Source organism: Capra hircus, chromosome 18 (genome assembly GCF_001704415.2).
Source record: "Capra hircus breed San Clemente chromosome 18, ASM170441v1, whole genome shotgun sequence".
Taxonomy (NCBI): domain Eukaryota; kingdom Metazoa; phylum Chordata; class Mammalia; order Artiodactyla; family Bovidae; genus Capra; species Capra hircus.
The window spans coordinates 25,289,971-25,305,731 of NC_030825.1; the positions used below are offsets into that span (position 1 = coordinate 25,289,971).

Consider the following 15,761-nt stretch of genomic DNA (forward strand, 5'->3'; position numbering starts at 1 on the left):
ATGGATGGAGGAGCCTGGTGGGCTGCAGTCCATGGGGTCGCAAAGAGTCGGACACAACTGAGAGACTTCACTTTCACTTTTCACTTTCAAGCATTGGAGGAGGAAATGGCAACCCACTCCAGTGTTCTTGCCTGGAGAATGCCAGGGACGGGGGAGCCTGGTGGGCTGCCGTCTATGGGGTCGCACAGAGTTGGACACGATGGAAGCGACTTAGCAGCAGCAACAGCAGCAGCCATCTAGGGCCAGTATCCTGTTTTTCCCCATCCTGAGTCCCCTCAGGATGTACCTTTGGTTGGGAGCTGATGGCTGGAGCATCCTTTTTTTTTGCTGATATGGCGGGCCACAATTTTCATTCACCTCTGCATCCCACCCTGCCCGGTCCCCTCCAGATGGGAGGCATGGAGGCAGTCATCACGGGCCTGGCTGATGACTTCCAGGTTCTGAAGCGACACCGGAAACTCTTCACGTTTGCCGTCTCCTTTGGAACCTTCCTTCTGGCTCTGTTTTGCATAACCAAGGTGAGGGGGCTTGGCTCTGGGTCACCTGGGGCTTGTGAGGCCGCATTTCAATCCAGCCAGGTATTCCCAGACTTGAAGCAGACAGTAGTACTAGGGGGACCATGGCAGTACCTGGTATCCTGAACTCTGTGGTCCCGTCCTCTAGGATTATATCCCATTGTCGTCTATCCCCTCTAAGCCTGAGGACATCCGGGCAAACCTGCTTGTTGGTTTGGGGTGGGGAGCAGCAAAGGGCCATTTTAAACTGTCAGCTGAAAAAGAGTACACAACCTGAAAGTTGAGAATTAGGTTTTATTTGGTGAACCAAACTGAGGACTTAGCCTGAACGTGTTAGTCGCTCAGTTGTATCTGACTCTTTGCGACTCCATGGACTGTTGCCCGCCAGGCTCCTCTTTCCTTGGAATTCTCCAGGCAAAAATACTGGAGCAGGTAGCCATTCCTTTCTCCAGGGGATCTTCACGACCCAGTATCTAACCAAGGTCTCCTGTGCTGCAGGCAGATTCTTTACCATCTGAACAGTAAGGAAGCCCTAAGCTTGGCACAGCATCTCAAATAGCTCTGAGGGGCTGTTCTGACGAGGTCAGGGAGGAGCCAGGATGGTTTTGGATGCATGCATCAGTAAGCAGTAGCTTGCAATAAGCAGTGGCTGGAAACAAGACCTTAGCTCCCTGACTAGAAACAAACCCTGGTTGCCTGGGTGGAAACAAGGAATCCTAATCATTAGACCATAGGGGCTGGTGCCTAGAATCTCCATCCCTAGTCCTTGTCTGCCTTGTAAGGAAAAATCAGACAAGGAGATGAAATGTATAGAGGAAAGTAAAGTATATATTAGAAAAGCAGAGTGCATGTGGAAAGATGCATGGGTGAACTCAGAGTTGCTAGAGTCGCACCTTTGGAAAGTTTAAATCCTTGTTAAAGGGGAAGTCTTCCAGGTCTTTATCTTCTTCTTGGCCAGTTGTCTTGCTTTGACCCTTCCCTCCCATGGCTAATTTACCTCAGGACCCTTCCCTGGGTGTGCACACATTTCTTAGTCAAGATGGATTTCATTGCAGAGGCATATGGAGGGGGTCTGGCATTATTATGGCCTGGCATTCCCTGCATTTTTGACCCCAAGAAGCCTTTTGCACATGTATAGTGTCTTCCTGGCCCAAGGATGGAAAACATATGACCTCTTGATCTCTTAACAGAGTTTAGCCCCTCTCTATTCATGCCAATGAAGTACCCAAGGCCCGGTTAACCACTGTATTCCTATTGTCATATCATCTCAAAATGTAGGCAGACCTTTGGTCCTAAACATGTAGCCCAGAGCCCATTAGTCTCTTGCTTCAGGAAATGTAAACACAGGGCTGGTAGTGAATGTCTGGCCCGGAGCCTGTCTTTTTATCACTCCAGTAAGTGTGAACAGGGGGCCAGTTGTAAATGTCAAACCTGGAGCCCATTTATCTCCTGCCTCAAGAATATATGAGTTTTTGCAACAAAAAACGAGGAAGTTGGATCAAAAGATTACTGCTAATTAAAGAAAACCAGACATCTCATGTTAAGGAGTTTAGGGCTTTTCTGTCTATAGGAAGATGCTAGAGTCTGGGCTCATTGAAATCATTCCTTTGATATACACCTCTGCTATCTGGGGGCCAGTATCCACACTTCTTCATGCTGAGTGCCCCCGCAGGGGGTGACTGCAGCAGTTGGTTGCTATATGGCAGGCATCCTGTTTCTATCCTGCATTCCCTCAGGGCTCCCCTTCAGGGCAGCTGTAATGTGATGGCTTGATGGCTGCGGCATCCTTTGTTACTTACATGGGAAGCAACATTTTTTTCACTGATAAAATCCATCTTGCTTTTTTTCTTAATACTGATTTATTTATTTATTTGGCTGTAACGTTTCTTCGCTGTGGCACATAGGATCTTCAATCTTCTGAGGCATGTGAGATCTTTCTGTTGTGTCATGCAGGATTTAGTTCCCTGACCAGGGATTGAATCCTGGAAGTCTTCCAGCTTGCTTTTTACTGACTGAAGTCCCCACCCTCAGACTCAGTGACCCCAGAAGGTCTTTGTTAGAATACGTAGCAGCAACACAGTAGCACCCTAAACCTCATTACTTGAGTATGGGGTAGGGATGAGTTCTGAGTGAGCCGGACAGGGGAGAGCTCAATCTGATGGATGGAACAGTTGATCGCTTCTTCTAGCCTTGAAGGCCTCAGGCTCTCTCTGTCCACACCCCAGGGTGGAATATATGTGCTGACCCTGCTGGATACGTTTGCGGCGGGGACCTCCATTCTTTTTGCTGTGCTCATGGAAGCCATCGGCGTCTCCTGGTTTTATGGTAGGTGCTGGGCCCTGAGTGTGTGTGGAAAAGCCTCGGCCCCCTGGGCTTCTGGAGACTTTTCACCTGGTCAGGCAAAGGGGCTTTTCATCTCCAGCGCTGTCACTGGCTGATCCCAGAGTTGTATAAGTGGCTTATATTGGTCCGTAGCTCTCAACTCATCTTTGCATGAACTCCCTTTAACAAGAGGTGGCAAAGGCCCCAGAGGCATCAGTGTCAGCTGTTAAGAGAGGAATTCGGAGGAAACTGATGCTCCCTGAGCCATGCCATTCATTCTAGAGTAGGGCTGCCAGATTTAGTCAATCCAGGATACAAGACGCCTTGTTAAACTTGAATTTCAGATAATGGGTAATTTTTTTTTTATTGTATGTCCCAAACACTGCATGAAATTTCTTAAACTAAAATTTAGTATTGTTGTCTCTGAAAATCAAATGCAGCTGAGTGTCCTGTGTTTTCTCTGGCACCTTTGCTCTGGAGCTGAACGGGGAGAACTTGGTAGAAAGTGAAGTGTGCTGTCATTCACTTTCCCCCGTGCGTGTGTGCTAAGTCGCTTCAGTTGTGTCCGACTCTTTGCCACCCTATAGACTTTAGCCCACCAGGCTCCTCTGCCTGTGGGATTCTCCAGGCAAGAATACTGGAGTGGGTTGTCATGCCCTCCTCCAGGGGATCTTTCTGAACGAAGGACTGAACCTGCGTCTCTTATGTCTCCTGCACCAGCAGGCAGGTTCTTCAGCACCACAGGGAAAGTCCCCAGTGTGTCACAATTAACGTGTTTATCCTGTTCTCACTCTTTTCTGCTCACCAGAAAGAGTCTGGTCTCTTCTACCGGATTAAAGTCTGGGAAGCCTCTGTATCCACAGTCATTATTGGTTTAAGATTCGGGAAGCAAGAGGAAAGAGCTGGGCTTTGGGGTCAGGCCACCTTGGCTGTGTAACAGGGACAAGTCCCCTCCCCAAGCCCTGGTTTTCCTTCTGAAAAGTGAATTGGGGTTACTCATACAAGGGGACGCTACCCTTGAGTGTGTTCTCACCTGTTCTGAACCAGCCAAGTGCCCATCCCCAGGTCTGCTGTGAGCCAGGGTGCCCCTGCTTGCCCCGCTTTCTGCTCTCCACCTGGGGGCAGACCCCCGCGGGAGGCAGCGGAGGGGAGTGGGTAGCCGCGGGCTCTGTAGGGGCCGCAGTGACGCGCCTGCCTGTGTGTGCGCAGGTGTGGACAGGTTCAGCAGCGACATCCAGCAGATGATGGGGTTCAAGCCCGGCCTGTACTGGAGACTCTGCTGGAAGTTTGTCAGCCCTGCCTTCCTCCTGGTGTGTAGAGTGTGGTGGGAGCGTCCCGGGGTGAGGGTGGAGGTGGGGATTTTCCTTCTAAGGGAAGGAGGTTGGGATGCAGAGACCTGCTCAGGAGGCTCCGCCTGCCCTGTTGATTCCAAGGAGGCTTCCATGTGAGCAGGGTGTCCAGCCTGGAGCCAGGTCTAGGGTGGGGGCTGTGTGTGCCACCCCTCAGCCCAGCTCCAGGGTCACCTTTCTAGTCTTCTATTTGTATTGCTCCTGTTTCTTTGTCTCCCTTTCATCATCCATCCTTCCTTGAATCCTTTCTCTCTCTTTCCCTCCATCCTTATTGTCTCCATCCCCTGCATCCGTCTCATGCATTAGTCCTCACTTCTCTCTGGTCCCTCTCTGCATCTCTCCCTCCCTCCCACCTCCTCCCCTCTCCTTGTCTCTCTTCTCCTTCATCCTTGTATCCTTTCCCCCCCAGTTTGTGGTGGTTGTGAGTATCATCAATTTCAAGCCACTCACTTACGATGACTACATCTTCCCACTCTGGGCCAACTGGGTCGGATGGGGCATCGCGGGCTCCTCCATGGTTCTGGTGCCTGCCTACGTCGTCTACAAGTTCTTCAGCACCCGGGGCTCCATTCGAGAGGTGAGCTCTGGACCAGCCCAGGGCAGAGTGGGGAACAGCCGGGCAGGGTAGGGGACAGCCGGCCAGGGTGGGGACAGCAGGAGAAGGGGCATCCCAGGTCATTCCTGCTGGGGTGAGAGAGACAGACAGGAAGGAAAGGGGGGCGATGTATGTGTGATTGTAGTTGATTCACATGGTTGTATGGCGGAAACCAACACAACACTGTAAAAATTTTAAAAAACACACACAACGAAAAAAAGAATACACATAGCTGAGTCACTTTGCTGTAGAGCAGAAACTTGCATAGCATTGTAAATCAACTATACTTCAATAAAGTAAATCTTTAAAAAGGAGAGACAGACAGGACACAGACGCTAAAGTCAGACGGACCCATCATGTTGGCCATGTTATTTAGCCCCAAGCCTCAGGTTCCACTTTCGTACCCTGGGATAATCAGGTGGACCGTGAGAGGTGAAAGGGAATGCTTAGCCCGGTGCCTGGCGCACTGGAGATTGCTGCCACATAACGCCTGCTGTTACGTCGTCTGTCATATGTAGTGTGCTCCGGCCATTGTCACCACAGTAAGCTCAGCCCTCCAGTCCCCTAAGGAGGAATTAGTCTGTATTAACTATGCCCACTCCTGTGTCCCATCTCCTAAGGTTTGGCATAACCCTAGATGTCTCCCACTCTCCCTATCCGTATTCACCATGACCTTGTATTTTGGATTTCATCTGCCTTTTTCCTGTACCTGATACCTGATCAGCCTAAACCAGAGATTTCCAAAGTACATTTCTTCTTTGAGCTGTGTGTATTGCAGATACATATATTCAGGATCAGTATTTGGGAACCAAAGAATTTTACCTGAAATTATGTCTGCCCTATTCTTCAGTTAAATGGCCTTTCTTTATAAATAATGGTGATAGTCTTTTCTTCATGTCCTTCTGGTTTCATTCCTTCTTTGTCCACTGTCTTTACTCATACTTACTGAAAATCTGTACAGGGCAGACCATATTCTCAGCACTAGACACACTCCCCTGGACTCATATTCTCATGAAAGGACAGATACACACAGGAGGACCTGAAAGAGTGAGCCGTACAGGAACTTAGGGAAGAGGGTCCCAGGCAGGGCTGTGTCCACCCCCACCCCCTTGAGACATGTCTCCTGTTCATGAAATCCTATGGTCCGGGACCTTCAGGGCCCTTGGGAGGACTGTGTTCAGTGAGCTCATCCTGGGCGTGGAATCAGGACCAACTTTGAGTTTTTTTATTCTTCACACTTTGAGGTCCCCCCACCTAGTGATCAGACATTGATTCCAGACACATTCCCTGAGTCTACCCTGTGTCTAGCCCCCTAAGAAGGTGGCCCCGGTCCCCAGGCAGGACTGAGGTTCTGTCACTGTTCTCTCACTGTGCTCTGAGCTTGTCTGTAGTTCTGCTTCCAGTCGTGGTTGTAAAAGTGCCTGTGTGTGTGTGTGTTCAGTGTCAGCCCCTTCTGTGAGCTGTAAGCTCCCCCAAAGCAGAGTGTGTGGGTGTCCTTCAGCCCTGGACCCCCAGGGCTGAGGCCAGTGTGTGACAGCAGTCACTAGCTCAGTAAGCATCCACCGAATGCATATCTCAAGGTAAAATGACCAGCTCCATAAAGCAGGGTGGAGAGTGTCTTGTACAAACCTCTCTTGCTGTCCATGTGGGCCTGCAGGGACAAGCAGCAGGTGGCCCTGATGTGGGGTGTGCTCCTGGCTGCTGGAAGGGTATCCCTGGGCCAAGCTGAGGCCTCCTCCACTTCTCCATCCTCACAGAGACTGGCCTATGGCATAACTCCAGAGAGCGAGCATCACCTGGTGGCCCAGAGGGACATCAGGCAGTTCCAAGTAGGTGCAGATTGGACCATTCTGGCGGGGGCTGTGGGGTGGGGACCCACTGCGACCACACACCATACATGCCAGAAACCCCAGAGCGCCTGGGGGTATGATACTAGGAATGGAGGAAAAGGGGCCTGTCTTCTGATCACTACCAGCTTCCGCCTGCCCCCCTGCTCCTTGGTCCTGAGGTACCAGATGCCCCAATTTCCTCAGCTCTGTTCTCCCTCTTTGAGTTGTGACCGTGGAGTATCCCCAGATTAGGTTGAGGCTTGCTTATCTTGAAGGAAGCGCTGCAAGTACATCAGTAACTTGGTGATCTAAGCCCTACTCTTTTCCCTTTCAAAATGTGGGGGTGGGGGTTGGGGAGTTTCCCTATGACTCCCCTGCTTCAGATTGGCTAACTTTGCAAAGCCTCCTTTGCCCTTTCTGGGTCTCAGTGAAAATTATAATTTAATTTTTCCTCTGCTTTATTTTGCTTATGTTTGGCTGTGTGCGGCCTTCATCGCTGTGCGGGCTTTCTCTCGTTGCAGCAGGCAGGGGCTGCTGTCTGGCTGGGGCGCTCGGGTTTCTCACTGCGGTAGCTTTTCTTGTTGCAGAGCACGGGCTTCAGTGGCAGCATGCGGGCTCTAGATCTCGGTAGCTGTGGCGCATGGGCATAGTTGCCCCGCAGCATGTGGAATCTTCCCAGACTAGGGATTGAAGCCATGTCCCCTGCATTGGCAGGTGGATTCTTAGCCATCGGACAGACCACCCGGGGAAGTCCCCATGTGACAATTAGGGAACCCTCCTAGGTGTGCTCCAAGTCTTTGAAGGAAGCGGCTGTGTTTTCCGCTCCCTCTGTGGTCCTACTGTCTTTCTCAGCAGCCCTCATCCCTCGGTCCCTGCCTGCCCTGACCCTGGCCTTGCTGTCTCTCTCTGCAGTTGCAACACTGGCTGGCCATCTGAACCTGGCCCCGAGGAGGAACCCTGCAGCGCCAACGTTCAGGTCAAAGGCCACCCCGGACACTGTCTTGGGATTCCTCTCCGAGCCCCTCTTCTTCCTCTTTTCCAAGTTACCACTGATTTAGTGACCTGGTTTTCTTTCACCTTCTGTTCACCTGGCCTGAGGGCTGTGGGCTTTTGGATTGCTAAGCCTTGTGGGAGAAGAGGAGAGAAGGGAACAGGAAAAATGACTTCTGTTGAACCTCTATTAGTTTCGAGGAAGTCTCCCCCAGTTGTGGGAGCCAGCTGGGGCTGAGGTCTGTGTCTCAGGCAGAACTCCCTACTGTGCTGGCTGGTACTTTGGGCCACAGAAGAAATCTTCAGTCCACCAAATCGGGCAGGATGTTGCTTTTCGGGTCAGACACCATAAAACCAGAACACGCCCAAGCAGCCAGGCTGAGTCTGGGGGCAAGGGAGTGGTATGTAGATCTTACCTCTCTGTTTGCCCTGGTCAGTGCTGGGCCTTGATCAGGGAGCTTTGGGGATATTTGTTGCTGTTATGAAGTCCATGGAGAGAAGCTCTGTGGGGATCAGGAGCATAAATCTTCATGGTTTTCACTCCAGTTGGCCTGGGTTTGATTTATGTGTGTTCTGGGGCATTCTTCTGGCTTCTGGTGCTCAGAGGGCCCAGAGCTGTGGGGGTCATAGTAAGTGGCTTCTGCACAGGAGCCAGATGAGTCTGTAGAGTCCGCACGCGGGTCTTGCTCTGTTACGGGCATGATGCTCAGAGAGCTGCCTGTGGCTCCTGGGACCTTCCTCAGGGACTCAGGGTGGGAAGCCAGCAAGGCCAGCTGTGTGTCTCCACTACAGGATCCTCTGCCGTCCTCACAGAGCCAGGTCAGTGTCCAAAGGCCATCTGACAGACAGCTGTGTCTGTGGTGTTCACAGATACCTTCAAAGCCTTTCTGTGGGAATCCCACCCAGTGTGGACCAGGGATTCTTGAGTGAAGGGGAGTGAGCCCTGAAAATTCCCTTTGTCTATCTTCATGAAGGCAGCATGGAACCCAGGACACAGCTCCCCGGTCACTCAGGTTGAGGTCACTCATATTCTCATATTGGCCGTTGTGAAGAATTTCTAGGTTGATTTCTGATAAACACTCATGAGTGCTGCCCTCTGGTGGTGCTTGCTGGTTAGTGTTGGCTCATTCAGAGAGGTGATTTATAGCTTGGTTAGTCGGTGGCATCTATTTGGGAATTTCTCTTTGTGGTATCAGTTTCTTATGCTCTCTGAAATCTAGACTTGTGGGTTCTTGTTCTGACTGTGAGAGGCCCTGTTGCAGAATCTTGCGGGGGCGGGGGGGAACGAGGCCACATCATTTTCACTGGGAGTGCAGGGTGACACACACCCCAAAGGTGCTTTAGGGAAAGTGGGGCGGGGCAGGGGGATGGGGCGGGCAGTCACTGAGCCTGATCTACTGATTGCGGAGTCAGTGGAAGATGGTTACCTGGGGGCAGGCTGGGGGCAGGGGAATGGTTTTTCTCTCAGAGTCAGAGCTCTGTTGAGTCAGGCTCCTTTATGTCATTCTTTAAAGTGGGAAACTCAGGAGACTTTAGATCTTTACCTATAAAAAAAGTCCAGTTAAAAATCTGAGACAACGCAAGCAGCAGGTGTCTTAGACCCTGAAAAAGGTGCAGCCGGGAAGCCCCCGACAGGGTGGAATAAACAGGTGTGGGAATGAGAGCAGAGTGACCGGTGCCTGGTGGTTATCTGGTCCCACCTGTGGCTCTGAATCCACCCCTGAAGGGTAATTCCTCCCTAGGTATGACCTTTTTTTTTTTTTTTTTTTACAAAGCACTTTCATTCACGTTGCCTCCCATCCACCGGGCAGATTCTGTAGGGCTGGCTTCTCTGTCCCCATTTCCCAGGTGAGAAAACCAAGGTCCAACATTTCTGTCATTCTTGCTCAAATTTCCTCAGCTACTAAGGGATCCAGTCGGACCCTCAACTCTCAGCTCTGACTCTCAGCTGAGAGCACTTTGAAATTCCCTGCACAATATAGTTCACCATACCCAGGGCTGTCATGAAATGTAAACAACAATCCATCCAGTCAAGTGGCCAAGGAGTATTTATTTCTTAGCAAAAGAGCAATGTGTTGGAAGAAGAGAAGAGGGGAGGAGGAGATGTCATTTATTTCCCTCTAGCTGTTTGCCAGGGAGGAAAGTATTTCACTGCTCTCTTTCGATGAAAAGAGCCACTCTAGGGCCATGGTCCCCAACCTTTTTGGCACCAAGGACCGCTTTCATGGAAGACAGTTTTTCGGGGATGGTTTCAGGATGATTCAGGCACATTACATTTATTGTGCACTTTATTTCTAATATTATTACTTTAGCTCCACCTCAAGTCATCAGGAATTAGATCCTGAAGGTTGGTGACCCCTGCTCTAGGGAACAGTGGCATGTGAAGAGCTGAGTCTGCTGGGCAGATATGAGTCAGAAAAGCCTGTGTACCAGGGGCCCCCTTCAGACAAATCCTGTAGTTTGCTCTTTGCTGTCTGTATGTGGCCCTTCTGCTTCCAGACACATGTCTGAGGGTGAATTGGAAATGTGGTGCTAGCTGACCCAACACCAACCAACCCAGCAGTGCCGCCTTCTGGGGAAAGTTGACTCCCGAGCCTGGGGAGCAGCTCTGGGGGTGGGGGACCTGGGACACCTGTGGACGTTCTCATGGAGGTGTTGGCAGACCTTCTGGGTTCACCTTTCACCCGCATTTAATGAAAAGAGAGCATGGGCTTTATCATAAACGATGTTTGACTTCTTCTTTGAGGACATTTTATTATTATTATTATTATTGTAGAGGTTACCCAGGATAAGGGTGCTCTTGTGTACTGTATAGGGCACTTTTGCTATTTTACCAGATTTTTAAAGAATTTTTATTTTCCACGAAGTGTTGAAATATCTGTTTAAGACCATCCTGTTAACATCTCTTCAATGTCTAATTATTTAGTGTCGACCTGTGAGTTGGTCTTCATTCCAGATGTGAATGAGACAGAGGAGAAGGGGACCTGCCAACTCTTGCCAAATATCCTGCTAAATAAAGGTCCTCGAAGCTGCCTTAATTCTCAGAGGGGTTCCAGCCCAGGTGGGAGCCTGTCTCTTGCCAAAGGATCCTGGTAATGTGAGTGAGACTGAACATTATTACCAAAGATGTCATTTCTTAGTAAGAAGTTCACTGAGCTCGTTTCGTTTACATCCTTTGAAAGCCATGAACGGAAGAACAGAGAGGGAGTATGGCGTGGGGTAAATAAAATGCACAGCATTTAGAGTTGCACCAGGCTGAGTCTGTGACTGTCTTATGGGTAACCTGGGGGGACGGGCTCCACTTCTGTGGGCTGCAGAGTTCTCTGTCTGTAAAAGCAAGGGTTGAATCAGAGAATTGAAGGTCTCATCCAGGAAAAAAAAATCCTGTCTCCATAGCAACATTATTATGTCAAATTTACAGAGAAGGAAGCACACAGTTTATTGTAGGGCTTTCCTGAATGATCTAGTGACCAGTAACAATCTACTAAGTAGAGACATGTTGGAAGTATCATGTTTTCTGGACATTCAGTACTTCCTCTTTCTCTAATATTTCTTCAGCTGTTGACGGAAACACTTGGTATTTTAAAAAATAAATGCAACCCTTTTGTTTGAAGGAATGTGAGGGTAACCGATGTCCTGCCCTCCTAAATATGAAAATCCACAGCTCTGAGGATGTGCAGCTTGGCTATAGTTGCAATCGTGCAAGTCACCAAAATTCTGGTGAATGTGAAGTTGCTTTGGGGGTTCCTGCCCTCATCCTTCTGTTTACCCACTTCTGTGTAAACAAGGACTCTTTCAATGGTGCCCTGTGTCACGGACTGTTCCAATGTCATGCAGATGTCCATATCTGGTATGTGTTTATTTTAAAAGCTGTCCTCTTCATGGAAAATTCAGTGTACAGAATAATAAAGGATATTTCCTGTGTCATGTATCTGGTAGTGGTATTCTTTATGGCATGAAGGTAAAATACTACAAAATTAAATAAGTCCAGTGGGTCTTCTGTGATCAGTCTCCAGCTAGTAATAAAGAGCTTCTGATCATCATGGCCCACCTTTCACCCAAATGACTCTTTTTATAACCTAGGACAAAAGTTTGAGGGGAGGTAAATGGTTGACACATATTTTGAGGTAATTAGAAGATGGATATCTAGTTAGCTAACTAGTTTCAATTTTTCATTTCTAGGGCTGAATTTCAAGGGCCCTTCTGTTTTTGACTATGATATACTCTCAGGGAGTGATCACAGATGTGATAGACGAATTCATACTAAAATGTGAATGACTACCTTTCTAGGTAGCTCCTGATAGACAGAAGTGGAAGTTGCTGCTTTTCATCCATTTCATATTTTTAATGTAGTTTTCAGCAAACATTTTCTGTAAAGACCTTTGTCACAAGTAGTCAATTCTGTTGTAGAATGAAAAGTAGCTTTATTTACAAGACAGGTGGTGGAATGGATTTGGCTTGCAGTCTGTGGTTTGCCCTGGATTAGGGAAAAGAACAAAGGGTTTTGAGTCAGGCTAGACCTGGGTTTGAATACCAGCCCTACTACTTACTTCTGTGAAATCTTGGACAAGTTACGTAAAATCTCTGTGTCTCTCTTGCTTCTGAAGAATGAGAATAAGACTTTCAAGAGGATTAGCAGGATCAAACAAGATGATGAACACTTAAGAGCAACTTTTCGGGGACCACAGTGCCTGGATCCAAATCCTGGTTCCATCACTCAATTGTCTGAAGACTTTGGCAAGTTATTTAACCTCCCTTGCCTCAGTTTATCATCTCTACATGGAAATGATGATAGTGACCACCTCATGGGGTTGTAGAGAGGATTAAATGTTAATATTGGATTCAGAATAGGGCTAGCTTGCACAGCTTGTTAGTTTATGTTCGGCACGTGTCGGTTACATAATGATTCTCTCTCTCTTCTCCTTTTCACCCATCTTTGCCCATTTCAAAGGCAGCCCAGCTACTGCTGCTGTGTTTTCATGTACCCAAAACAACGTCTGTTTCCTTGTCACCTCATTAGGATGGCACCCCAGATGTTTGAATTGGGAATAGCCAAATCTGAGTCTCCCTGGGCCTGAGTGCATGTGAACAGCTGGGCAGGAAGTTCCAGCTTCAGAAAATACCAGCTTCCATGGGTCTTGGGAGGCAGCAGCCAACCTCTTGCAGGACTCGGCTGCCCCACAAGCCCTCTGCTGTCAGCCCCCATTAGGCTGCTGGCGAGGGAGATGCTCCCTTAGCTGGGCCGTGTTTCAGGGAGGCCCTGGCCTCAGGTATGACCCTGAAGAGGTGGAGACAGAAGAGGTGGAGACAGAGACTCCCGAACGATCTGGTGACTGATTGGTTTCAGATGTCCTTTCTATCAGCAACTGGCTTGTCAGTTGTGGGCCAGGGAGGAGCTGAGCTGCCCATAAAAACATGAAGGTAAGGGATTGGGCTGCAGGAAATCAGACCACCTCTCATTTGAGGTGCAGTGACCACCTCTGTCCCCAGAGAAGGCCTAGCGAGGGTCATGGCCTGACCATACCCCGGAGCCATGGCTGACTGTTTCTACAGCAAAGAATGGCTTTATGCAGGGAGCAGCCACCCTGCCTACTGCAGCTTCAGGTCTAGTCCAGAGTCCCGGCCTCAGACAGGAAGACCCGGAGTCAGAGAGGAGAGCCCTGAAGCAAGTCCAGCTCCTGGAGACGGTGAGTCTGGGGCACACTTGAAGGTCACGATCAGACCAACAACAAGTCACCTGCCTGCTGCCCACCCTGAATCCATGCCCAGGTTCCTGCTACATTTCTGTTCTTATACCACAGCCCCCCAGACTTCCCTGGTAGTTGCCATTGACCCTTGACCCCTCCCTTCTGGTCACTTGGTAGTAAGAATAACCTATCAATGGGGAGGAGTGTGAGGGCAGGGCTGGCAAATGAGACAAACTCACTTCACAGATGAGGAAAGACATGACAGCTCTGACATTTCAAGTGAGTGACAGACAGAGCCACGACTAGAATTATTAGGTAAGCAATTAAATTGTATAGAGTCCCCCATCAGGGTTTGGGAATTGGAAGAGAGCATGGCACAAGGAGTGCCCGGCTTTGTTAGAAGAGAAAATGGGACTATCCACGTCTCACAAGCCGTGCTTCCCAGGAGGACTGAGACCTTAGGAGCATCAGCACCTTGGACAAGGCCAGTGCCCTGAGCAGACGTTCAGTCAACAAGCACACTGTCTTATCTTGTGGCAGTTACTGTTTCCAGTACTTTACAAATTGCACCTCTTTGAAACTTCTCAGTGAGCCAATGAGGTAGTATTACGATCCCCATTTGTAAGTGGGGAAACTGAGACCAAAAGGGATGATACAACTTAGTAGCCAGGGGGACTAGGATTTGAAGCCAGGAAATCCGGCTCTAGTCTGGCCTTTAACCACAGATGGGCCATATCCCTTGGACCCCAGCCATTCAGGCATAACGCAATCCAGCTGGTAGAGGCATGGACCCTCAGCTAGTTCCAACACCCTCTTCAATTAAAAATACGTAATATAAAGATAAATTTCTGTGTATCCACATTTGTAATTTGCATACATACATATATTTTATATATGTTATATATATATACATGCACTTAAATATGCATACATTTATATATAAATAGAATTTGCCTACAGTATGCTAGGAAGCAAATGACTTGCTCTGGACAACAAAGTAAGAGAGTTCATCTTGAACAAACCTCTCCTGTAGGTCAAGGAAAATACCTTTGCTGGCTTTCTCCAAACACACCGCATGTCTCAGTCATGCAGTCCTGCCACCCCAAACCTCAAAATTCTCCTTAAATCGTCTTGCCCTCTTTCAGAGAATAGGATGGTAGTTTTCCTCATTTGCTGGCAAATTAATAAATCTCTCAAGGGGCTTCCCTGGTGGTCCACTGGTTGGGGTGCTGCACCTTCACTCTGGAGGGTGCAGGTTAGATCCCTGATCAGGGGACTAAGATTCTGCAAACTGCATAGGGCAGCCAAAAACTAAATATAAATGAACAAATATATTTATTTAGGACTCCAGAAAGGCGCTGGCCAGCACTGGTGTGTTTTTGTAACAAGAGCTGCCCCCAAAATGGCTACTGCCAGCTTCTATGTCCCCAGGGTGGGCTTCAATTGCTTCCCACCTCTCCAGGAGACTCTTCTAGAACAGCAGATATGACTCAGGAAGCCCTGGAAGATCTCAGCATCCCAGGATGGAGAATCCAGGTGCCAAATCACCAGGGAAGGCAAGTTGCAATTGGCAAAACCCATTTGGACTGTGATGTGAGTGAAAAGCATATGCTTGTTGAATGAAGGGATAATCAGTGAGCTAACAGACTGGAATGTTTCTAAGTGCCAAGAGCAGAAGAGCACAAGGTTTCTGCAAAGCTTTGGAAAAGATGGTGAGCTACTTGACAGGAAATTTTTCTCACTCCAAACAACTGGATTAGATAGCCTGGCACTCTGGTGAAGCTATCTGGAGAAGCCACTGTTCTTTTGCATTCTCTCCTGTTGCCCCCCCACATCTAAAGAGCACAAAGTGTTTCTAAGGCTATATATAGCCTTATGGGGTGGTATTATGATTAATACTGAATTCTGAAGACCCTGCTTTGGCCTGGAATGGTATCATCTAGGAGAGCGATGTATGTGCATTAAAAGGAGTGTGGTTATGTTAAAAAAATTTTTTTTTCTTTCCTTTATTCAAAGCTTTGTCCTCGTTCTCATTCAGCTTTGGGAATAGGGACCAACTTTTCAGTTACAGCTGGGCAGACCGTTTCTGGCCGTCTCCAGGCTCCTGCTCCCCTTCTCTGGGCTGGCAGGGCACTTTGGCAATGGAGGAAGACAGTCGAAACAGAACCTGAGCACTGGGGCCACCAGGTGGCACCAGCACACACTCCTGGCTGCCAAGCAGAGGTTGAGGGACTCCAGGAGAACGAAGGCTCTTTGTTCTCTGGACCCGTCTCAGAGCCTCTTTGAACCCTCAACACCTGCCTGACCAAGATAGTGAAGATCCACTCTTGTGTGGATGAAAAAACTCTGCTGGGCTTTGTATTGTTATAGCTTGGGTGGAGTTATTCATTTATTCATTCATTCTTTGATCAGAATTATACTCAGTCCCATTATTATTCCAGGAAGGAACCAGAGAATACAAGGAAGGAATAACC

General features: G+C 48.8%; 1 protein-coding gene across 2 annotated transcripts in view; it reads left to right on the forward strand.

Moving 5' to 3' along the window:
- SLC6A2 (solute carrier family 6 member 2) overlaps nt 1–11,595 on the forward strand; it is a 42,324-nt gene extending 30,729 nt beyond the window's left edge. Inside the window, exons 9-15 of one of the 2 annotated variants that reach the window (XM_005691988.3) lie at nt 390–518; nt 2,741–2,840; nt 4,047–4,147; nt 4,596–4,763; nt 6,539–6,610; nt 7,523–7,586; nt 10,527–11,588. In XM_005691988.3, the coding sequence (XP_005692045.1) occupies nt 390–518; nt 2,741–2,840; nt 4,047–4,147; nt 4,596–4,763; nt 6,539–6,610; nt 7,523–7,546 (594 nt within the window). In that variant the 3' untranslated portion in view covers nt 7,547–7,586; nt 10,527–11,588. Of the gene's footprint in view, nt 1–389; nt 519–2,740; nt 2,841–4,046; nt 4,148–4,595; nt 4,764–6,538; nt 6,611–7,522 lie in introns of both variants that reach the window. The other variant, XM_018062000.1, reaches the window with a different exon arrangement.